This window comes from Idiotropiscis lumnitzeri, chromosome 13 (genome assembly GCF_059441095.1).
Source record: "Idiotropiscis lumnitzeri isolate Australia: NSW breed Sydney's pygmy pipehorse chromosome 13, RoL_Ilum_1.0, whole genome shotgun sequence".
In the NCBI taxonomy this organism is placed as follows: Eukaryota; Metazoa; Chordata; class Actinopteri; order Syngnathiformes; family Syngnathidae; genus Idiotropiscis; species Idiotropiscis lumnitzeri.
Genome location: NC_142403.1, coordinates 2867437 through 2892298, shown reverse-complemented (window position 1 = coordinate 2892298; position 24862 = coordinate 2867437). Strand labels below are relative to the sequence as shown.

General features: G+C 40.0%; 1 protein-coding gene across 13 annotated transcripts in view; it reads left to right on the top strand.

The window, feature by feature from the left end:
- The window catches only part of lrrc7 (leucine rich repeat containing 7), a 106484-nt gene that overhangs the window by 9893 nt on the left and 71729 nt on the right, over positions 1-24862 (top strand). For 12 of the 13 annotated variants that reach the window (XM_088312701.1, XM_088312711.1, XM_088312700.1 and 9 more), the window contains exon 1: positions 15969-16508. In XM_088312701.1, coding sequence (XP_088168827.1) covers positions 16484-16508 — 25 coding nt within the window. In that variant the 5' untranslated portion in view covers positions 15969-16483. Of the gene's footprint in view, positions 1-4597; positions 4862-15968; positions 16509-24862 lie in introns of those variants that run through there. The other variant, XM_088312702.1, reaches the window with a different exon arrangement.

Sequence of the window (24862 nt, the reverse complement as noted above, 5' to 3'; positions counted from 1 at the left end):
AGAGTTCTTTGTTCTTGTTGGACTGAGTCGGACTACACTGAGAGGCAAAGTGTTAAATGCACGGCGCACCACTGGAATAAGGCGCCATCCAGTTTCAATATGGATAGGCTAAAAATCTTATTTTAGATGGATTGCGACGCAAGGTGCAGGATTTGGACCCAGAAGCAGACATGAGACGAAAGTCTTGTTTAAATTAAGAGCTTGCTCTGGATTCACGCAGTATACAGTATAATAGTAAGAGTGATTATTCCTTGACAGTAAACCATTTACACCAAATACGCAATGAGCAAACAATTTTAATGAACGCTATTTGCTGGACAAAATGTTTTTCAGAAAAACAGCTGCAAAAGAACTGTGCGATGGCCACAGCTCCAACACATGCTGTTCATGAATCAACACATTACCAATTCACTTTGGTCATGATAATTCAAGACTTGTTACTGCACCTCTCCTTCTCACTCCTCTCTGTGCTAATTTGTTTCCATGGTAACGCAATGTTGCTGAGCTGATTGTGAAGGCTGCCCACCAGCCTGCACCGCTATGTAACCCGAGCATATTCCTACACAAAAAGATGCACCTACACGCACACGCACACACACGCACACACACACACGCACGCACACACACACACACACATATTACCATTGTACTGATACATAGCACCACAGTGCTTTCAGCAGTTAACTTCACTTAATTGTGTTGTTGGACTTCTCCGCATGCATGTTAGTTGTTTATATAAATGTCGATACATTCTCTGATTTTTGTATATGCTTTGAAGTGGTTATACGACAGCGAAACTCCAGAAATGCACACACTACGCGAAAACTCACTCACCAGCCCACTCAGGGCAGTGCAGAGACAAAGACAGAAACAGAAATACCAAAGTAGGTTAGAGCAAAGCATTCTGGGAACACAGGATACCCCCTGGGCCTCTGCAAGACACACTCTTCTTTCTTCTTTACATTGCTTCAAGATTTCACTCTTCACCATCCTTTCCTACGTTTCCCCTACATTGTACAATTGTCAGACTTTGTCACGATCTTGTGTGATGTAACGCAAGCATGCTGTGGAAGAAAATCAAGTAATTTCTCTTACAGATTCTGCATATGTCCTCAGTCAATATTTGGTCCTTTCCTTTCTTCTATCTCCTGCCACAGAGATGTCCTCACGACTGCATGCTCATGTGCTTCCACTTTTTGCCACCATGTGGCGTCAGCGCCTTCTTAATAGGCCGCGACCTAAGATTCACCTTCACCCACTATTGAATGGGATCCACTTAAAGTTACATCAAATCGCTATTGGAAATATAATAGTAAGACAATACTATTGAATTAACTTTAATATGAAATTGAAAGATATCCTGGAGAAAGCTCAAGACGCCCCTAAAAAAGACGTTATGTACAGAATTTAAAAAACTGATGGATTTGATCCATCACCAAATGTGCGTTCAAATATTGTTTTGATACTAATTATTATTCGCTGTCTATTGCAACACAGAGTCACAGCATTCTCACATTGTATCATGCTGTCCATGCCCTGGTTCTAATTATTATTGCTCCTGATTAACTTTTAGTTTTAACACGACATCAAAACCTCCTTTTCTGCTAAAACTATTCGATTTGTGTGTATTAAAATACATTAAATGTCACCATTTAGGTATTTGTTTACATAACACTTTCTCTTTTGGTTTTATCAGAACCTCCGAACTAGAAAGGACCATCATTGAGAATTTCACTACCTCAGGCGAGAACTCCTCACGTGGCTTCCTCCTGCTCCCTTTCTCCCTCCCTCCTTGCTCACAGTGTCCTCGTCTCTTTGCCCCGCTCCTCTCCTCCTGTTTCTTCTACTCTCCAGCTATAGGGGCATGCTGATGATGGGCTGTAAACACTGTTTTCTCTCGCTCTACCTCTCACCACCCCAGTAATGCATGTGAAGAAAAGGGCATGTAGGCCATTCATTTGTGTTTAAACGTGTATTCTGTGTGCACGTGTGTGTGCTCGCTGGGTCTTTTCTCTGTCTGACTGTCCCAGAAAGGCAGACCTCAGGGACTTCCATTCCATTTTAATTCCTTTATTAATTCACCCATCACTGTCACAATGCTATGATGGATTGGATGAAGGGAGCAAGAGTGAGACAGATGACCATACAAGAGTCCAAGGTGGACCGGTTTTGAAACTAGACTACAGAGGCATTTTTGTATTACAATCATGTATTAGTATGGGGTGATTTGTGAAAAAATGTTTTTGATTTTTTTTTTTTTAAATTCGGGATTTGGACAAGAATGAACCGAATACGGGATATAGAATACATCATATGCTGAGGAGTAACTTTAGACGGTCACTTTATTCAAATTTAAATTCTTATTAAAGGAACTGGCCAGCCAAGATGGCCTATTTTTCACTAACAAGCTCAGTTTATATATATTATTTTCATCAGGAAACTGAAATTAGATATTGTTTTGTTTTTTTAACCATTTATTTCACAGAAATTATGAAGTAAATGACAACTTAAAAAACGCCTACTTTTAACGAGGAATATGGCCACACCACCCTGCGCTCTCCCCATGTTACTGCAAGAGTCTTTGAAGGGACTGATTACAAACTTTCCATTGGAAATCATTGTACTCTCATTGCTTATAACTAGCGATAGACCGATATGCTTTTTTCAGGTCTAATACCAATTATTAGTAGTTATGAAGGCCGATAACCGATATTTGAAGAATGTATTTGTCAAAAAAGGGGTAAAATGTCAAAATTGTGAAAAACAGCAACTCCAAAACTTGATATAGTTTAATTGCCTTTAAGCAACACGTTTATTAATCAACTTTAGTGATTTACAACAAGTTATAGCTTTTTTAGATCTTAGAAAATAGACAACTTAATTTTAAAAGTAACAAAAAGTGCAAGGAGCTCGTTCAATGAAAACAAAATCTCTTAAAAGTTTACTACGGCTAATAGTTTTCGTTTTATTGTGAGTTCTAGCAGACTGTCATTATTAAAATGTTCGCCAAGTCTGTTGCCTGTTGCCTCCCGTAGTGTGTGTGACTCGTGTGTGAAAAAGCAAACAGGCCAATGGTGCTGTGGGCGGTCCATTCTGCTTCTGCATGCAGGGCCACCAGCACAGCAGAACGAGAGAGAGAGATAGAGAGAGAGTTTCCAATCCAATACAATACAACTTCATTCATATAGCGCATTTCCCAACAGCTGGTGCTGTAACAAATCCCTCATGTGTTACAGCAAGCCAAAATAAACCAGCTTTTAATTTATCAGCCTTCAAATTTAAAAAAAAGTCTGACGCCAATAATTGGCAAAAACGCCAAATATCGACCCCTATAATCGGTCACAACTTTGATTTACATGTTATATTCTTTCTGAATCAGTTGTGGTTTGACTGATTGAATTTTGATTTCAAGGATTTGTACACAAAGTTTAATCTGAAGATATATTATCAAAGCTTCATCCTTTTTTCATTAGAATTTATCTGTTTCAAGAGTGGACAGACTTTCGGATTGTCCTATGATTTTGAATTTTGCAAAAGATAAGAGCCCTCTCCTCTCCTTTGTTGCCTCTCTTTTTCCACTGTCTTGCCTCCACGTTCCAGATGGACGGCGGACTTCCTCTAGCGTCCATTCTCTCTTTTCTTTCCATTCCCTGCTGGCTTGCTCTTCTGTTGCTGGACCATGATGAACATCCACTTCGTCTTCTCTTTTTCAAGGACTTTTTTTTTTTTTTTTGCTACACGACAAACTTGACTCTTGTTTCATGGCTGTCCATCGCAAACACAACAAGCTAACGTGTGTGAATTACACATTGCTACTATTTGCCAAGCCTGACAAAACTTGTGGATTGCGCACGTCAAGAACTGCTCACCAGTGCAACTCCGAATGTTGCCGCAACTCCAAGTGTGACCACAAGATCTCTTTTAGTTTTCCCTTTTGACTGTTCACGTTGTTCCTGACATCTCTTTTTCTTCAACCGACGTGGACGCTGATTGCAAGACTAAAATCAGGGAGAACTTCTTAAATCTCATCTCATTTAAGGAAAGAGCAGAATTTGCTAGATCGTGTAGTAGTTGGTGCTTCAATTTAGGTTGAAGTGGTTAAGTAACTTTACCAGTCCCACATTTGTTTGGCTAGGAAATGTCCAGCACTTTGTGCGAAGATCATTCATTTTTAGCTTACTTTATTGTTTTGTTTTATTTTACCCGATTAAAGTCTCATTCCTTGCTACTCCTGTCCCTGTAGTTGTTTTTCCGTGTGTCGTAACTTTTTAAATTACTGTGTAGAATAGAAAATAAACGTGTACATTATAAGAACTTCATTGTGTACTGTGTGAATCAAATAAATTAATAAAACACAGACAAAGTCAAAACTCTCCTAATATATCATCCTTCCAATCAAAAGAATTATATCGAGGTTTTTCTTCGCTTTCCCTTTGAAAAGTAATTCAAAAACCAACATGGGGACCCAAAGAGACGCTGAAATATGAAAGATGAAAAATTGTGCCCCCTCCAGCATTTATCCGAGCCCCTCATTTGTTTCCTGAACTTCACTCATAAAGAAAATGGCCTCAAAATGTGTGTTCTTCTTTTTCCACAGGACAGCTATAAGACTTCTGCAGGAGGAATCGGCACGAAGGACTGTTGCTAACAGAAAAGTCACTGGGAGCCCAAGTTGTATTCGACATGTTCACAAGAGTTTGGTACCCATAAGGCCTCACTAGGGTCCAGTGGGTGCAGTCATCAAGAGGTAGGGATGAACCTTACCAACCACAGGCCGTCACCCGGAGATATCAGCTCCAATCATCACTGATCTCCAGGGTGACAGCTACTAAAACCACAACCTTATTGGCCGACAGTACAGGTTAGTGATAACGACAGGAGCTTTTATTCTCACTTGTTTTTTGAAACAGCACCTTTTTTGGTTCATGCGCTGACTTGAGACAAAATATGTTACAAGGGTGGAGTGGTTGTAGAAATTAAAGGCAAGAGGATAGGACAAGTTGACGGAAGACAGAGCTCTGCTTGATTTTATGCTTTTGTACACGGTACATGAAGATTGGATAACAATTATTGGTGTTGAATTAAAAAATGATAAATTGTAGTGCTAATTTTGCTGATTTATAGTATGTCGATTTTCTGGTGGAACAGAGACAACAGTGGCATATTGACTCAAATGTCCCCAAAGTCCAAAGACCGGCAAATTTTGGTACAGTTTTTCATGGTAATTCATCCACAGTAGTTGCAGTTCATCTGATTAATTATTTAGGATTTTTGTTTTAGGGAGACATCATGTCCTAAAAACATAGGACTTCCCTGATTGATAGCTTTGGACAGTTTGTTTTTCGTGAGACAGGGATCTCAAACTCAATATATGTGGCGACCACGGAAGATAGAGAGAACTTTTTTCATGTCCATTTGAAGTCTCGTGCAAACACGGGTGGAGTTTCTTTGTTTTTGTATTTTTGTACCTGTACTCAATTAAAACGGGGTGTTTCCGCCATTGTGGGAGTGAACACAGAGTGAACTGGCTCCAGGGACCAGTGGAAGCGGCTCCACTCATTCCAAGTCCCTCACAGCAGACACTCCCACTGTCATTGACATGGTCGAAGTCCCCTGGCTGCGACTTTGAGATCTGTGTTGTGCGATGTTGGATGAGTTCACAGTTCAATCAGCATTGCGGCTCACACAGAACATTAAATATGAAAGAACTTTCACACACACAAAAAAGGCTCGCCATCACTTCCCCGGATACCAACTAAAAAACACTGCTCAACAAAAACTAATGTCGATGATAATACTGTGACAGATTTCCCATTTGCTTTTGTTTTTATTTCCATTATCTTTTTATTTGGGAAATTTTGCACAACAAAATTACCAAATTATTCAACATTGATTTTCAGCATCAATCCCCCCTTTTTTTGTTTGATGAAGAACTGGTTTCCCCATTTCTGATAATTTTCTGGCATGAGCAAGGTATGCTTTGGACATGTGATCTTAGTGTATGAGTGTGTGTTTGGCCCCCATGCAGCAGGTTGAGTGTAACAATCTCATTGTGTAGGTTTATTCTCCCCATGTCCTTCCTCTCTCCTTCTCTCTCACTTTCATGATCTGCTGTTGCTATGGTAACTGTCCCTAATCATGCATGTTCGCTGAGTCAGGAAAAGGAAGACCCTTTTCAAGTGAAACGATTCAGTATCACTAGGTGGCATCTCAGAGCCATTTACCAACGAGCAGAGAGCTGAGTGTTTCTGCTGGCCTCATTGTTCAAGTTTCTACGGGTATCTTTTTTATTTCCAACATTTTCCGCTTATGCTGTGGGCTGCTTCTTTAAAAATAACTCCTTTTGTGAGTGGAGTTTGCTGTAATGACTTTTTTTTTTTCACTCACGAGAAGACCGAAGGTGCAGAGAATAGTTCATGGTAGATGAAGCACTCGCAAATGATTCTTTGTGACGGCATTCTCAGTCCTTGCTGGTTAATGGCTTATGTACGAGAGAAAGGAAAAAAAAAAAAAACATGAGTGAGTCACTCCTGGGACCACATTACAAGAACATCCAAATGAGAAAATCCTGCCTTAATCCCACTTTAAGCAAGCAATTTAGAATTGTAGCAGACTTGAGTGCTGTTGGTGAATACAATCAATGTTGTCAATTGTGCAGGAAAATAACTATCTGCAAACTATCCTCGGTCCGCTGCCAATGCATCTGAAATGGTTGAATGTGATAATGTGGTTCTTGATTGGTTCTGCCTGGGTTTTCGACCATATGTTTTGGGGATACCACCAGATTACAAAACTGTATTGCCAACTCGGCTGGGTGAAAGGACACATGAATGAATTGTGTGTTACCTCTGTTAATCAACCCAGTAAGTAACTGTGCCATTGTTTTCAGCTTGAAAATGCAGATGAACAGTGGTAACTAAAAATGTTCAAATGAAATAGACTGACTCTTTAATGCAATCTTGATGGAGAGAAAACAAGAATGAGGTAGAAAGGCAACTGCGGAAGATGAGCCAACTTGACGCATTTCGCTTTTTAACTTTGTTGTAAGAATAAGTTAACTGGTGAATTGATTTAAAACGTTTGTTGTACAAACATGAGCACGTGCACAGAAGGCGAGTCTCTTCTTATTAACCTGTTGGTCCCCTTAAAGCTGACCTATGTTCCGTGTATATTCCGTATTTCATGAGACTTTTAAGGCTTTTGTAGAAAATGTTTTTGCAAATCCAAATTGTTCAACATTAAAAGCATTTGACATTGCTGGTTGATTTTTGGAATATAAAACTGTGCATGTGATCTATCAAGTAAATTCCGAGTAGAACTGAACAATTAATCAAATTCAAATTGACCTCACAGCATCGAAGAATTTCAACGGATGTAATTTGGAGAAAAAAAAAAACATAAATGTCCTGCTTAATGTTGATCAGTCAGTTGGCTTTATTTTTTTCATACTTGTGTTGCAACTAACGATTAATTTCAGAAATTATTAATCTATCATTTAATTTGTTGATTACTTGAGAATTGGATAAAAAAAATTTTTTACGAGCATCAAATCTCCATTCCTTATTTAAAAAAAAAAACAGGGCAATATAGCTGTGCCGTTCTTTTAAAATAATCGTTCTTTGTCCCCAAAATGGGCATCGGTCTAGGATGGACGGATCGACAGACTGTTCCATCCCTGGGATGGAATGCCTATCTCTGGAAATTATTATTTTATGTGTCTAATTTTATGCCAATCCAAAATGTGAACGACAAGATATGTGAGTCGATCATCCATCCCCTTTTCTCTGCGCATGTGCACATGAATTTGCTCGTACTGCCGTCTTCTCTTCCTCTCCTCAGGTATCTTTTCTTCCTTGGTTACACCAGTAACAGTCACCATAGCAACAGAGGGCTTGGAATGAAGTGAGTGAAAGAAAAGATGAGAAAATGAATAAAGAGCAGAAAGGAAGTAAAACTTACACATGCTGCACTATTTCTTTTTATCCAATGGATTGATCTCCGAAAGCTTCTCCTGGGGAAGTCATCTGGTCTCTTACGTCATCTCATTTTTCTCATTGCTTCCCGGTGTCTGACCTCGATTGGAAGGCCAATGAAGGTCATGATTATAAGCAAATCAAAACAGACGATTGTTGCAACTGTAGCGAATACAGTGCGTTAATATCTAGTGTTGGTTCTTATTGTGGAAGTGTAGTTTGTAAAAAATTATTTGCTGCTACCGATCTACTTGCTACCCTACAGGTTGTAGTCTGTCCTGAAATAATAATTTCAAAATGCATGCACACATGAATGTCCCTCTTTAACATTACAGTAAGACTCATAGTATGTAAGTGAAGCAATGTTTGGTCATGCGGTTATGTATAAACATGTGTGGGTGAAAAAAAGGTCTGCGCGCGTGTGTGCGTCTCTGTTGTAAACTCATCAGCAGACAGAAGTTGCTGACGCAAGTGAGAGGGAGAGGAGACATGGAAGCGAGAGGCAGAATGTGTAAGTTCGAGTGCAAGTGGCGAAAGGCATAATTGTATCCTTCTCTCTTCCCAGAGTACTGATGTGATATTCAGCATACATTAAACATAGAAGATTCTCTGGATTAATATTGAATGGTGTCTCCGCCAAAAGATTTCAAGTGCTAGAGTAGAGGGGGATCAATTATTTCTCCTGTCCTTCGTCATTACGAACATTAGTGCAAGTTCTGTATTAGCTACTCACTCTCTGACCATAACATGTAAGTGTAAGTGTGCAAAGCCTTTAATGCACACACAACCACGTAACATCATGACATGACTTTGGACAGTTAGATAGTTAATAGAAGATAATCACAGGACACTTTTCCGGGGAGCCTTGTATTACGTTTAAAATGAAACCAAATTACAAAACGGAGTGAAAATACTTCCTATCACTCATCACAGGACAAATCAGAATGGAATTAAATTTGGTTTCAATGGGATGGTGTATTCCTGTTGCCAAACCTGATGGAGTATGAGTATGAAATTAATCATTTTAACTCGAGCTGCATGCAGCTATGAAGGGCCCTCAGAGCCCGAGCCACTTTGCAGTACTGGCACGTTGGAATACTAACACATTGGAAATACATTCAATTTTTCTTTTATAATGGCACTATAAACATCTAACATGGATTGTTCCCCTTCCCCAGGCTTTATGTGCGTGCAAGTTACATGACTTTTCTCGCATGATTTGACCTTCATCTGTTGTCACTTCTCAAGTTTTATCCATCCATCCATCTTCTGTACCGCTTCGTCTCACTAGGGTCGCTGGGGGTGCTGGAGCCTATCCCAGCTATCTTCGGGCAGTAGGCGGGGGACACCCTGAACGGGTTGCCAGCCAATTGCAGGGCACACAGAGACGAACAACCATCTGCGCTCACACTCATACCTCGGGGCAATTTAGAGTGTTCAATCGGCCTGCCATGAATGTTTTTGGAATGTGGGAGGAAACCGGAGTTGATTCCGGCTTACTGCGTGGAGTTTGCATGTTCTCCCCGTGCCTGCGTGGGTTTCCTCTGAGTATTCTGGTTTCCTCCAACATTCCAAAAAAAACCCATGCATGGCAGGTTGATTGTACACTCTAAATTGTCCCTAGGTATGAGTGTGAGTGTGAGCGCGGATCCACCCCGAATGGATTCATTACATACAATACATGCAGTTCATACATACAGTACATTATATGAGTCTTCCGCATCTCAGTTAAGTACGCTTCAGCTTGAGGTCACGAACTGATGGCGGAGCATTCTCCATCAGGATTTTGGTAAAGAGAAGAATTCACGCTTCCATCATTCAGATAAAATCATCCTGGTGCTGAAGTAACAAAGCAACTCCAAACAATCACACTACTATCACCAATTTAGACTTGATGTTCTTTAGTGGAAATGCTGGTACATGCAGGCCAGATGTAACAAGTAACACACCAGGCTTTATGTTCTTTTTGGTCGGCAGTGGTTTTAACCATAGAACTCTGCCATGGTAATTTTCCACCAATATCTTTCTTATTTTTGAGTCATGAATACTGACCTTAACTGAGGGAGGCCTGGAATTCTTTCAATGTTGTCCTGGGTTTCTTTGTGACCCCCTGGATGAGTTGATGCTGTGTTCTTTGGCTCATTTTTGGAGAATATATATTTTATATTTTCTCCTTTCATGTTTAATGTTTGTCCTCATGGTTAGCTGTATTCTTAAAGCTTTATGGATAACATTGTAATCGTTTCCAGACTGATAAATTAGATAGATAGATAGATAGATAGATAGATAGATAGATAGATAGATAGATAGATAGATAGATAGATAGATAGATAGATAGAAACACAACTGACAACTCTCTGTGATGTACACCGTTCTCCAGTTACCTAGCAACTCTCATTCACAAAATGCCGGCTAAGGCAATAGCAGTGTGCAGCCTCGATATATTCTGTGGTCCAAAAGCTTTCTGAATGAATAAAATTGTATGTACTGTTACACTTATACAGTTTTTTACTGATGGTTTAAAAATAGCGGCAATGCATTGTAATTTAGCGATGTTGGAGACGCCCACCACTGTAAATAGATAGATACTAAATGCCCTGCGTGACTACAGCAATGCTAAGCTAAGAGCACAGATCGATAGGAAGAGGCTGAGCCAAGATTTAAAGTCACATCTACATAACGGTCTTTCTAATATCACCTATCTAATTATTTGTGCCAAAGAGGTGATTTAACAAAATCACCCTTAGACTATTCAAGACCAGGTGTCTTTAGTAGTGTTCCTCGAGGTCCGCTGTCCTGCCTGTTTTCCATCTCTCCCTGCTACAATCCATCTGATTCAAATGATGAGACGATCAGCAAGGTCACCAGAAGCTGGATATCAATCCTGATCATTTGAATCAGGTGTGTTACAGCAAGTAGAGATGAACAGGCGGGACAGCTGACCTTGAGAAACAAGATTAAAGACCACTGTGCTAGACTGTAGAAAAAAACAACACATTTTCAAGTCTGCAAAGCTGACATTTGGAATATTATATTGTAAACTTTAGATTAGTTTTAAGTTGTTAAACTTTCCAGTTGATCCATCCATTCATTTTTTTTTGTTAATTGTGCTTGTTGTCATTATTCGAGCTGGAACTGGAGGCTATTCCAGATGACTTTGGGCACGAGACAGGGTCGATCCTGGAATGGTCGCCAGATAATCACAGCTTCATGAATAACATGAAAACTTGCATATTGGTAATGTGGATGATGACACATGCTGCTGTCAGCCTCATGCAAATAAACAGTCACACTGCTGTAGGGAGAGCTTTGTTAGAGTTAATTTGCTTTTATTAGCATTTATTAACAAAACATTAACACTGCAAATGTGTTTTCTAATCAACACGTTTCATTTTGTCTAACTGTTTGATCTACTTTGTATAGTGAAGCACTTTATTGTAAAACTTTATGTGCTATTTATTATTTGTTGTTTGGGGTTTTGTTGTTATTCTCTAAAAACTCTTAATTAGCTATTGGTGTGTCAGGGAAAAACAAAACAAGTAAAAACTTAATATTTGATCGAATGCAACAGTACCTGATATATATATATATATATACAGAAAAGAAGAAAAACAAGTGTTGTTTAAACGTAACTATTTCTGAGTATGTAAAATTAAATGTAACTATTTCTGAGTATGTAAAAGGTTGACGTTGTTTGTGGTTGCACTGAGGTACTGGCAACAGTTCAATGTCAATATCAGGGATGATGCGGCACTGGGGCTAGGGAGGGCTATAGCCCCATCAGATATCTGTGTAGCCCCAGTAAAAGTCCTCTGATATTTTTTTTGATATTCTAAAATATATTTATATTTTAAATATATATATTTTTGTTATTATTTTCTTTAGCCGTGGGAATGAAAAAATCCTGGAGCCGTACCTCGTTGGCATTAGCCCAGACTTCCCTCTCCCAGCCACCTCATCCAGGTCATCTCGTTGCCCAATCCAGAGGCATAATCAACCAAGATGATATCTACAGCTTTGATGAACGCTGGGTGGCTCTCAGCCACCACTGAGGTCCTGCCAACAAGGATCGTTTTAACGGCCTCAGCCCCAGAGATAGGACAGCCCAACTCAGAGTCCCCGAACTCAGACTTCCTCATTCAAAATGTGTAATTGAGGAGGTCTTCTAAGAGTCTGCAGTGCGGGTAGGAGTGACATGGTATTGTAAATCAAAAAGCTTGAGCAGATTTCTGGTTACATTATTAGTTGATCAGAACAAATAAATAAGATGTTTGAGTTGCAAACTATGGCACTATTTAGAGCTGAGCAGAAGTGATTTCTGAAAAGCAGCAGTCATTCTTTAACCAAAACCTGGGAGTTCAGTAAAGCCTTTCCATATTGATTTCAAACGGTACATTGCCAGATCTCGAGTGAAGGTATAGTACAGCTACATTGTTAGAAAGCCATAACGAAGTCTACCTCAGCAATACAGATCTCCAACTGAACATGACTTATGTAAAGTTCCGAAGAGATAAAAGGCTTTGCTATTATTGGTCAATGGGTGTTCATCCAACCCAACCTCACGTTTACTGTGTAGGGTGACGGCTCAGAGTCTTATGGTAGTTGTTGCCATGCATATGTGAGCGTACCACTGATGTTGACGACCGTGCAACTGGAAATCAGATTATTTGCAACGTGAAACTCTGTTCTGGTTGCTCAACAAAATGTCAACTAAGTAAATCAGCAATAAGTCTCCATCAACATTAAAAGAGGAATAGAATCCCACATACAGTAGTCAAACGGTTAGTAATCTTTCTATTTTTAGTAAGCAGGAGTTAACAATCAAGAATAATACGAAAGACATTATGCAACTCATAGTCAATCAGGTTATATTTTTACCATAGCCAAATTTAATGCCTTGCTCAAAAGTACCTCGACATTCGCCAAGAAGCAGACTGCCAATTCTCTGTTTACAATTTATTTTTTGTTGCAGCAGATGGAATAGGCCACTCTTGAGCTTTGCATTAGTTTACCGATTTAGTGACCAGCTCAGTAAATCTTTCGTTCAAACTTGAGGATTCCACTGTACTTTGTCAGTTAAAAATGGCCAATAATAAGAGTTAACAGAAAGTAAAAGATAATGCCTTGGTAAAGATTAAGTAGAGCTGGGCGGAACGGTCCGGAACGGGGTCGGGCCGTCAAATGTTATGAATAAGGTCAGAGGTTTGAGGCCGGATAGGTACAGAGATAGCGGCCAGAGAGCGGGGCAGGGGACTGACCAGCAAAAAGGGTCAAGTGCCCAACTCTGGGATTAAATAAAAGTGAAACGTGTGTGTTTGTGGAAGAGCTCTGCGGAGTTAAGAAAATAATTCGGGTGCTGTCATCAGTGTTGTCATGGCTCAAAGCGTCCCTTCATCCAAAGGGGGAATTAGCGACATAGCGACATTCACCAAGCAGAAAGCATATACACTATTGCTGCTTTGACATCATACCGAATAAATGTCAAGAGAAGGATTCGTCTGCTGCAACTGCACACATCATGTGACACAGGACTGCAGTGGAGCATGTGTCAGAACTTTGCTGTATACACTATGTATACTGTTAATCGTGTTCAATTTTTTTTTTTGGAGTGTGTTGTTCCCCTCTTTTCCATTTCTGAAGCGAACCACAAAAACAGATTTTCCTAGTTTGCCATTTAGTCAAAATTATTGAGATCTACAGTACCTTTTTAGCAATTAATTCATGATCATTTTAGCATGACTTTTTTGGTGAGGAATATGGGCTCATGGGATTAGTTTGGGGGAGGCTACACTTTTTTGGTAAATTGATTTCATTTTTATTTGAATTATCGATGCCTAGTGCTTTTATCATGAAATAACAAAAAGGCTTACTTGTGGCATCACATAAGCGTAATTCGTTACAGTCAAGACTTAAAATATTGCTGGTTTCAGTTATGGCTTGGGACATCCTGTGTGGAGTTTGCATGTTCTTCCCATGCTTGTGTTGGTTTTCTGCAGGTGCTCTGGCTGATTTAAAAAAAATAATTAACTGTATGATAGGTTAACTGAAGACTGAATTGCTCACACTTGTGAATGTGAGTGTCTTTTTATGCCCTTCAATTAATTGTCGAATAGGAATAGTCAGTGGGATAGGCTCCAATGGGGACAAGCTTTGTAGTAAGCCTGAGGTGTGTGCATCCAAGAATGATTTTAACTGCATGTGGATTGCCTCTTCCAGAATTTTAGAAACAAAGGCAATCTGGAAATGTGTCTAAAATTTGACAGCACACCAAGGCCAGGTTTCTAAAGCAGAGTTTACACCACAGCATGTTTAAAATGTTGGGGGACTACACAAGAAAGTCTGCTATTGACAATGGCCAAAACCGAGTCACCAATACTTGGGAGAACTTCCTTAAAGAACCGTGGAGGGACGGCATCTTATGGTGAGTCGGATGGCTTAATATGGCAAACCATATCCTCCAAAGATGACAAGGAGATTGCCTCAAAGGAATCCAACACTGCAGAACAGGCACAATAAAACAATTAAACTCAAAACATTTGACTTTTTATTAAATCCATTTCTTACAGCTCATACATAACAGCAGTGGGGAAACAATGCATGTTCTTTCATCGTTTTCATGTGAAAACTGCCCATATTGACATTAATAAAATCTGGTCGGACACATCAGTGACAGTAAACAATTCCCTCAAATTCTAAATGCATTCAGGTAATCATCAAAACCCATAGAAATAAGATTTGTGGTTATAAGAAATGCCTTATTTCATGAATTTGTTAAAAATGTTTTATTTTCAGTAGCCATACATACAAACAATTCATTCTGGAATTCACTTCCATAGTTTTTTACCCAGTAGGCAACACTAAACTTGAAATCTTTGACAAAACCTCAACACCTGGTATGCATAGTGTAGCATCTCTCTGCGCACGAATGTTGCCTTCATTTTGACACGTTGACGAGTGGCTGGTTCACCAAACGTTTCCTCATGGACATGCATTCATTAATCAACTGCTGTTCAGATGTTGAGTCATCGTGCAGTTTTTAGGGTGCCTTCATTACATGGCGGCAAAACAGACAGAAGTGTATGGACGCAAAACAACTCCCATAACATCCGAAGTCCATTTCCTAAAGAATGTAAAATGCAAAGACCACAGCTGCAAGGGTTTGCATTTTGACGCATGCGCACAACAGAGTCGCAGAGAGACCACACTTGCTAAGCCTAACACCAATTTCTTCAGCAGAGGTGTAGACGAAATGTCCTCACAAATTAATTCTAGTATTTGTTTGTTACACATGCTATAGTCATGATGTTGAAGAACTGTGTATGCTAAGTTTGTATCCTTCGGTCACGTTGATGTGACAGATTTTTTTGCACATTATTTTTAAACAGTAGTGCGTTTTTAAAATAATGAACATTGAAAAATAAACACCCTTTTAACACACTGTCCCTTTAAACAAGGTGTACTAGAAAGCCCGAGTTATGAGGCAATTTTGTTTTTCAACTTTTGCTAACCTTAGGGAAGTTTGATTTCATCTTGCAACCGAGGAGGAAAATGATGCTGAATAAGATTTTCTGGACTAACCAGTCAACTTCAATCATTTAATGGGCATAGTTTCAGTTTCAAATAGACACCATTCAGGGTCAAATTCAGGTGACACCAGGTATCAGCGTCACATTCTAGACCACCAGGATTTTCTTTTTCTTTATTATCGAGTGGTGTTATTGTCACACCTACAATCTGTTTTTAACATTGTTCTCCGAACTTTTGACACTGACCGATTTGCTGTGCTTTGGAGCAAATTAGGTCGACATTTGCGATGTTTTTGTGCATATAAAAACCGAATGAGTAGTGTTCGTGTATTCGTGTTAAAGTGAGAACTGCCAATAGAAAAATATATATTTTTTCTTTTTACACCACCCCCACTCCCACCCCTTGCCAGTCTCGCTCTCTCTCTGGCGCGTACACGCTGCCCGCGCTCACGCGCTAACATACCTTCCACGTCCTCGTTTCATCTTCATCCATCTCCCCGCTCCCTCCTCCTCTTCCTCTCAGGGAGATAAATGGGAGGAGACGCTCCCGCCGTATGCAGCGGGCTCACGCAGAAGGACATAGTTGTTTTTTTTTGTTTTTTGTTTTTTTCCCTCGGTTGGGTTCCATGATCTATCGCTTCCTCTTTGGTACATCTTGAGTTGTCTTTCATGGACGAGCGGCAGGCACCGAGTAATCATTTATCTGTATTCAATTTACTGACCGGAGGCATCTGACTGGTGTCACCGACTGGATTTAAACCACCTAGCGGTGCTGGAGACAAGCCGGACTGATGAGCTCATCTTCGCTTTCTGGTTACGGGGGCGTTAAGGATGCGGCTGGCAGACTGGGTCAAGGTACCTGTCTTCGAGTCACCCCGGCTCGGTTCGTCTGACTGATCCGACAACGCGTGTCTATACGGACCACTACAGGGTTGTCTTCCCCCGTTGTTTCTTCCTTCTTTTTCCGCCACCTGCAACCTGAGGATGGATAACTATTCTACTTTGCAACGTAAGACAAATACATTTATTGTGTAAATGTGTTGACATCGCGAAGGACTAGTTGAATTTCGTATGCATCATATTGCACCATTTTTTCCTATAAATTGAGCATGTGTAGGATATGAAACGTGCAAGAATTATGGATAACTTACATCAACTGCATGGTGCATAATGTATGCTGCACACAGGGACTTCTATACCAATAATAACAATGTTGATAAAATACTAAATTAGATATTTTCTTTTCCAGCACCCGTCATGGGCATTTGCAATGCATGCACATGCGTGTTTACGACCCATCTGTGTACACATCTCTTGGACACATCAAAAGGTTCTCTTCACATGTCCTTCTAAGCATCCAAAGAAACAACCATGACCGCAGGAAACGTTGTGTGTGTGCGCGCGCGCACACGTACGTAGAAGGATGCGCGTGTGTGCGTGTTTGGTGTTAGTGGGGGGTGTGATGCAATCGAATTTAAAACATGTAACCAGCAAGATTTGTTTCTTTCAAGCACACCTGTTAAATGGTAAATCAGTCAATCAGAGGTGTGATATGTTAATAGCTAATATGATTTTCTCGATGACTTGTTATGACTCTTATTTGCCATTGATTTTTTTTTAGTTTATAGAACTTGTTCGAGTTGAAAGCATCCCTCTAGTGTCCATAGAATGGTTTGTCTCCTTTGGTGCTGCAGTTTGTAGATTGGTTACACTTCTGTTGGATTCGTTCCAGTGCTGTACATCTCTGTGACTTGCAGGCCACTAAAGAAACATGGACAAAAGGCTTCTTCTAATCAAAGGGAATATTTCATTACCATCTTCATTGCAACACATTTCAAAGGTCCTCTGTCTGCACCGCCTCATAGAGTAAGGCTATTAATACATATTTCTAGCTGGGCCTAGTACTTGCTTCTAACAGCCTCATTTAGGAGCATTTTTGAAAACTGCCCATTATTCTATTTTTGGGATGATTTATTTCTGTGGTCTCCTCTCAACATCTTATCTATTTTCCCCACACAGAGTAAAATGATTAGCTAGCTTGTCGGATTAATCTGACAGATCATTTTATTCTTGAAAAAAAAAGAAAAGAATACCTTCCACAGCATTTTTGACATTCAACACTCACTTTTTAGACACCCATGAGTTATCACCAGCCTGCCCGATTGGTCATTTAATTTAGAGGCCAATGTGCTTCATCTTTGAGCATTTGTTTAATAATGAACTGTTTTTTATACACAGTGCTTTGTCCTTGGTTGGTCCCTTGAAATAAGACTTGCTGTCACTCCAGCAACGAAGTCGAGGTGCATTGAGCTTTAGGCTGACTTACAGTAATCATACTAACATGCTTCCAGTGCTTGTGCTAAGATGATTATTGAATGACTGGAAATCTAGATAAATCTTTATGTAAATACGCAGCCGAGTGTGACTGCATCATTGCTATCCCATTTTGCTTGCTGGAACCAAATTCGTTTCACTGTAGCACTCTGTCAGTGTAATTTAAGTGAGTTTCATCTAAAATTCTGTTGAATACATATTAAACATATAAATAGATCCTCCTCCAAGAGCAAAGTTGCATGCAGAGTGCAGAACAATGCTGGATCAGGCTCTCTGCTCTTCCTTTTATATGATAGCACGGTCCTGCTGCTGCTGGTTGCCTAGTGACTGCATGCATGAAACCGTCTCCCATCGTCATGGTGATGGAGCAAAGGAGGAAGGAGACCCAGAGAATTAAGGGGGACACATATATCACTACATCTGCTGTACACTGAGGTTGGATTGTGATCTTATGAAGGAAGTAGATGATGATGATGATGATGATGATGGCGAAGATAATGTATTATCTTGGAGCATCGACCTCAGGCAAAAGATGCAATGTCTTTGGGCAAGGGCGATTTTACATGAAGGTGTTTATGTTAGCGTTGGGTTTTTCCATACACATAAACATATACATATATCACGGAAGATCTTTACTAGTTCGGGAGTTAAAGTGGGAAGAGGCAAGGACAATCTTTTCCGGTGCAGCAGTCACTGTACTGGAAGCACACAAACCTGAAACTGCTCAAAACCGGTCTCTGCTCAATGTCAGCTGCAATTACCCCGCGCAAAAATAAATAATAAAAGAAGTCTCCATAGCTGTGCACTTGTCGACACTAGATCTTTCTTTTATTTAACAAATGCTGTGGATATATGCATCTATTGTGACAGTGACAGGAATAGTAAACGATAACCTTTCCCTGACATGGCAGGAAGTCAAGCACGGGCCTTGCTGCCAGCATGTGTCTGGTGTATAAAGTGTCTTTTCAAAGCAGAAGGACAGTATTGGGTCACATCTGAGTCCAACTGCTGCTGGTAAGACCAAAGAAAATATGTTTTATTTGCTTGTTTGAAATCAGATTGTAGTGTAGTTGTTCAGAAACTATGAACATGGGTGACTCATGAAATCATGAAATAACCCGGCAGGAAACTAGCAAGGTGGTTCACACTCAGGAAGCATTTAGTGGGTCTTTCACACGGCTATCTATCATCCAGTGATACCAACAAAAAGCTGCAGCGCATTCCAGTTTGTGCAATCTAGTTGGCATGGCCACAATATTGGACAAACTGGCAAAATCCAGCATGGTCGCCTCAGTGTACTGAATTAGCTAGCGACTCCTTCACTCTTTTTGTAGGGGCTTAAATATTTGGATGATAGCGGATGAGATCGCAGAACGTGTCCCAGTAGATAGCACGGTTTTGGGATTCACAGTCTGAATCTTGGGATTGAAAGTTTACTGTTGTTTTTCATGGTTCACTCTGGATTATTACCACTTTCCCAAAACATACATTTTAGTTTTAAGTCTTCTAGAAGGAGTTTTCCAAAAGCTTTGTTTTTACGGACAAAAAAGTGAGTCACTGGACTTGTTTTTTGTAGCATGCAAACTTGAGCCAAAACTCACGTGATAAATTTTTCCTAAATGGTTTCACAGGTTCTATTCAGTAGTCACTGATGGTGTAGTGGTACACTCGCCTGAGTTGTCTGTGGGCAGCGTGGGTTCAGTTCCCACTCAGTGACGATGTCTATGTCTGCCCTGTGACTGGCTGGCGACCAGTTCAGGGTGTAGTGCGCCTTTTGCCCGTGGTCAGCTGGGATAGGCTCCAGCACCCTCCCGCGACCCTATACAGGATAAGCGGTGTGGAAAATGACATGACAGGTTCTATTCAGTTAATGCAGGGACACTTAGCAAAGCAAAACTTGTGTAAGAAATTCTATTTGTGATTTGTAGTGTTGCTGTCGTGCAAATTTCGGCCACTGTGATGGTTAATCCAAATCCTTTCTGTTTTGAGTAACTCAACTAGCAGCGACACGTGCATACTGACTCAAGATCAATCCAGTAATTTCTTAAGAGGTGGTGCAATATGTGACAGTATCTCAAGAGATAGCAAGGGAGTGCCTGCATCCTGTGGTCCACATGTTGCCGTGGGCACCCAAGAATGCTCTCTGATGGGACAAAGACCTGGGTAGTCTCTGAGGACATCACAATGATTAAAAGCGAGTGCTGCGGGAGGTCTTGACAAACGCGCCATCCATTCTCGATTCACCAATTTTAATCTTTTGAGTCTATTAATGATCAGTGAAATGAATTTAACTAGACTCTCTCTGGTTGGTAAATGCAGGAGCATTTCCAAATGACTGCACATTTGCCTCTGTTATATGCCACCACCATATATTATAGGCTAGAGCCGAGAAGCGCCATCAAGTAAGCTAGAAAGGGAAGATTCTGAAATGGAATGTGGAGAACAGAAGTGTAATCCTACGAAACATCTGCCCGGTGTCCTGTTCTGTCTGTTTCAGCTCATCTGTCATTGACTATTGAGGGGAAGAGACTGATATGATATGATATGATATGATATGATATGATATGGATATGAAATGAATATGAGACATGTCATGTGACTGTACAATGCACTCCAGCTCTGAATATAGGATTCTTACCGCTAGTAAATAATATATCATAGAAATGCTTGTAAATTCCTGAATCCTAGCTATGGAAAAAAAAACACTTGACTTTTGGCAACTACAGCATAACAGCTAAATGCCGAATCACCATGTTTCCTTTGAGCTCAAATTGACCTGAGTCTGCTGACATAAGAACCGGACTGGGTTTATATTCAATTAATTTCTTTAATGTGGTACTCAGTACCAAAACTATTCAGTGACCAGCATTTGACCAGTAGCATAATTTTAGAATTTATTCTTCAGTGGTGGACTGGGAGCCAGTGTAAATAAAGCCTTTAGGGAGAAAGTAATACATATGTTCTGATCTCTTTATTCGGGTCAGAACCCGAGCTGCAGCGTTCTGAATGAGCTGCAGCTGTCCGATGCTCTTTTGATGGAGTCCAGTCAGAAGACCATTACGATAATTAAGCCTACTGGAAATAAAAGCATGGACACGTTTCTCCTTGTCTGCGTGGAGCAAACTGGAGAATATTTTCAGATGGTAAAAGGCTGTTTTAATGATTGATTTGATATGACTACTGCAAATCAGATCTGAACGCGTCAGCAAACCATGGTTTCGGACTTGGTCTTTCAAGACAGTGACTGTTCGTGTTTACGAGAGCAATCCTCTTTTCTTGTCTTCTATTCCCTTAGTTTTTTTTTTAATCAGATCAGATACTGGATGGATAGTTGAATAGTTGAAGGACATTCAGGTTCATCCGCTTACTAATTTGTGTTAGCCAGTGACACAACCTTTTAAATGAACTGTTGTCATTAGGTGACATTGACAGATATAGCCGTGTATCATATGCAAAGCCAACATTGGCTTTCTGAAGAATTTGACACAAAGCTCGCACATGCAGGCTGAAGAACAGGGACTGACCATTGAGGGACCCCACATGTCATGAACATTCAATCAGATTTAAATTTTCACTGGTCACAAAATAACCTGAACTGTTCAGTTTAGTCCTACCCAAGTTAGAACCTGTCCAATCGTATATTGTGTTCTACTGATCAAACGCTGCACTGAGATATACAATAAGATGAGAACGGACACCTTTCCTGAATCAGTATTCAATCATATATAATTTTGTATTTCAGTACGAGCCGTCTATACCTTGACAAAGTCGGAAACCGGATTGATATTAACCGAAAATTTAATTTGAGTTCAAGAAGTCTTTGCGTTGATTATAAAAACATGTTCTCGATAAGGATGGTTAAGAATGAGAGATTTGAGATGTGTCTAGAATTTGCTAACATGGAGGCATCAAACGTCCACTTTTTTAGAAGGGGCTTGATCGCATCTATTTTTGGTGGTTTAGGATGCTCTCTGGAATTGATAATCCCACTTTAGTATGCATAAAATGAACATATTTGGGGAAAGTAGTAATTCAGCCACACAGAGTTCTTTTATTATGTGCGGCAATGACGTGACATCATCTTTAGTAGACATCGCTATGCAATGAATTCTCCTCCCGCCTTGCTACTCTGCCAATATATATAATATAAGCCCCTACTCGCGGGAAAATATTTACTTCTTTGTCCACGTCACTTAACATTGTGCTTTGCGCGCATGCGTGTCACATTCACGGACGCTTTGCGTTCACATTAGAAGTTGCGTTTGGGAATTTCTGTAGATGGCGTTACACCTTTCTGGGCATTCCAGGGGGCCTTATAAACATACTTCGATCTTTTGCATAAAATGCGATGCAACTTTATGAAAAGACTGTATGAAATCTTAGAAGTCTGTCATTTCACCCCAAGTGTATTCAAACATTTCCCATCTTGCTTAATAGATTCCTAAAAAATGGAAAATTGTCAATACATTCCACTGAGCGAGAAAGACCCACATCTCTCAGCCATTTTGTTAGCGCTAATCTGTTTAATTTATCTCCTTGTCATACTGTTGGCAGCAGTCAATTCTAAAACACCTAAGTGTTCAGAGATTGCACTTTTCGAAGGAGCACGATATAACTGAAGAAATCAAAAGCTCTTGCGTGCAGTGGCGGGCCGTGCATTTCCCACCTAGACCTTCAGTGAAGTCCTACTTAGTCCGACTTGAAAAAATTCCTCTCATAACGCTATCATTTATGACACCACGGCTGGACAAATAATCAAGGGAGAGACACATATGCACTACTGAGTGTTGTGCCATGAAAGAGCTTCTCTTGAAAGGTCCGTCTTGAAAAATTCTTAGCAAGGAGAAGTAAATGCAATCAAAACAATTTTCCCTCCTACGGCCATTGCAGTTTAAAAAAGCAAGAATATATTTTAGTTCATCACCTTCAATGTAAGGCCAGCAAGAAGGCCTCTCTGTCATCAACTCATGATCTGATTGGCGATCACAACTGTGAGAACCGTTGACATACACAGCACAGACGCACACAGCTAAGAATCTGAAGGCTCCGCAAAAAAGAACATGCTGCTGTATTGTGAAATCTGCCTAGCAACACAAAAATTGGACCAAAAAAATCTCACCTAAAAAATACAGCATGACATGAATGTGAATAATTTTCTCTCTCTCTCTCTCTCTCTGTATTATATATATATATATATATATATATATATATATGTGTATATATATATATATATATATATATATATATATATATATGTGTATATATATATATATATATATATATATTTATATCTATATATATATATATATATATATATATATAAATAATATATATAATTATTAAAATTATTATCATCAAAATATGATTTCTTGATGATGTTAGATCAACAGAGAAGTTGGCCTTGACCGCCTTCCACTGCCTGTGTGTATGATAACACATTTCACAGTTGGGTGCTCAGTAGCAATCTTCATGACTTTCTCAGAGGTATTGGACACCATGTCATTGTTATTTACTACTTTCTACTACTACTACTACTTTCTACTTATGGTTCCTGCTGTAAGAGTGTTTTACATCACGTATAACCCTGTCACCAATTATCAACATTTATGGCCCTCTAGCTGGCCTCTTTAACCTGAATGTTTCTTCTTCCATACCTTTCACTGGTGCCCGGTTCCACCGCACTGTGATGATGAATTGCAAGTGGAACAAATCTCTTTTTCAGTTGGATGCCCGTGTTCTGAGGAAATTGTTTTTTGATGCAGCCACAGTCCACTCCATGTTGAAACATTCATCTTGGGCCAATCAGATTCCTATTAAAATCAAATCTGTTGATAATCAGTTCTGGCTGTTCACCATTTCATATCTTTGGGTTTTGCTCCCAGCAAATTCCAGGCAGAGCTCCTGGATGATTTAGTCCCTTATCCACAGGCCACAACCATTTTTGTAAAACTAACTACCATATTTTCACGACCATAAGGCGCCCGGCATTAAAAGGTGCTGTCCCGGTTACGGGTGCTATTTCAAATACATAAGGCTCACCGTATTATTGGCCGCGGTTATGGTAAAACATGAGCCAGCTTAAAACAAACGGTAGCATGCATGAACGCTAAAACGTACAATAGCATGCATGCTAGTGTATGTTTTTGAAAAGGCAATGGGACGAAAAAGGAGTTTGATTTTACTTTTTTTTAAATATTTAACACGACAGGTTCCCTCTCATCAGTTTCTCGTTGCCTTTCGGCTCCTCAGGAATTATGCCGGGATTTATGAAAACTTCATAAGTGTCGACAGACACATTAGCGGCTAAGGTGGCTAACAGTTAGCCAATGCATCCATTCACAAATTGTGGCACAGCTCACCGGGGCTCTTAGTAAAACTGTGTTCGCCATCTTTCATCGCATGTAAGGTTCAAGACCTTGAACGCCCTGTTTACACCAATGTCCAACTGTTGGAGTTCCTTCGTCAGGCATCCTGGAATGATGCCAAGGTCCGAGTTCATTTGCTGCGCAAAAGTACCTCTTGGGGGCGTGCCTTTCACATCCTCGGTCACGTCCACCTTTCTGCTATTGAAGCAGTGCATTGGCAGGCAATGCTCTAAAGTCAGTCAAGCGGAGCGCTCAAGAAAGTCACAGCACCATTTACAGATTTTGGAACTCGGGGAACGCACAAGGCATGCTGCATTATTAGGTTCCCCGTCCACTTCAGAGAAAATTAAAGACTTTTAAGTGTGCCTTATGGTTGTGAAAATACAGTGTCTGTCTAGTTTGCTCCTATCCACTTATGAGACATCGGTAACGTGTTTTAATACCCCAATTGTCCATTATACTTCGAGGCAGTGCATTTTTATTTGTAGTTTGTGTTAACTGTCATGTGCTAATTAGCAGGCCATGGTCACGTTATCGAGAGGAGGGAGTGGTGGACGGTCAAGGCCTTCAAGACATAATCAGGAAATCATGATCATATTCTTCACATTGATGTCATATTATATCAGAAAGTCAAATCTTTAGTTTAGAGTTTTTATCCAATCAG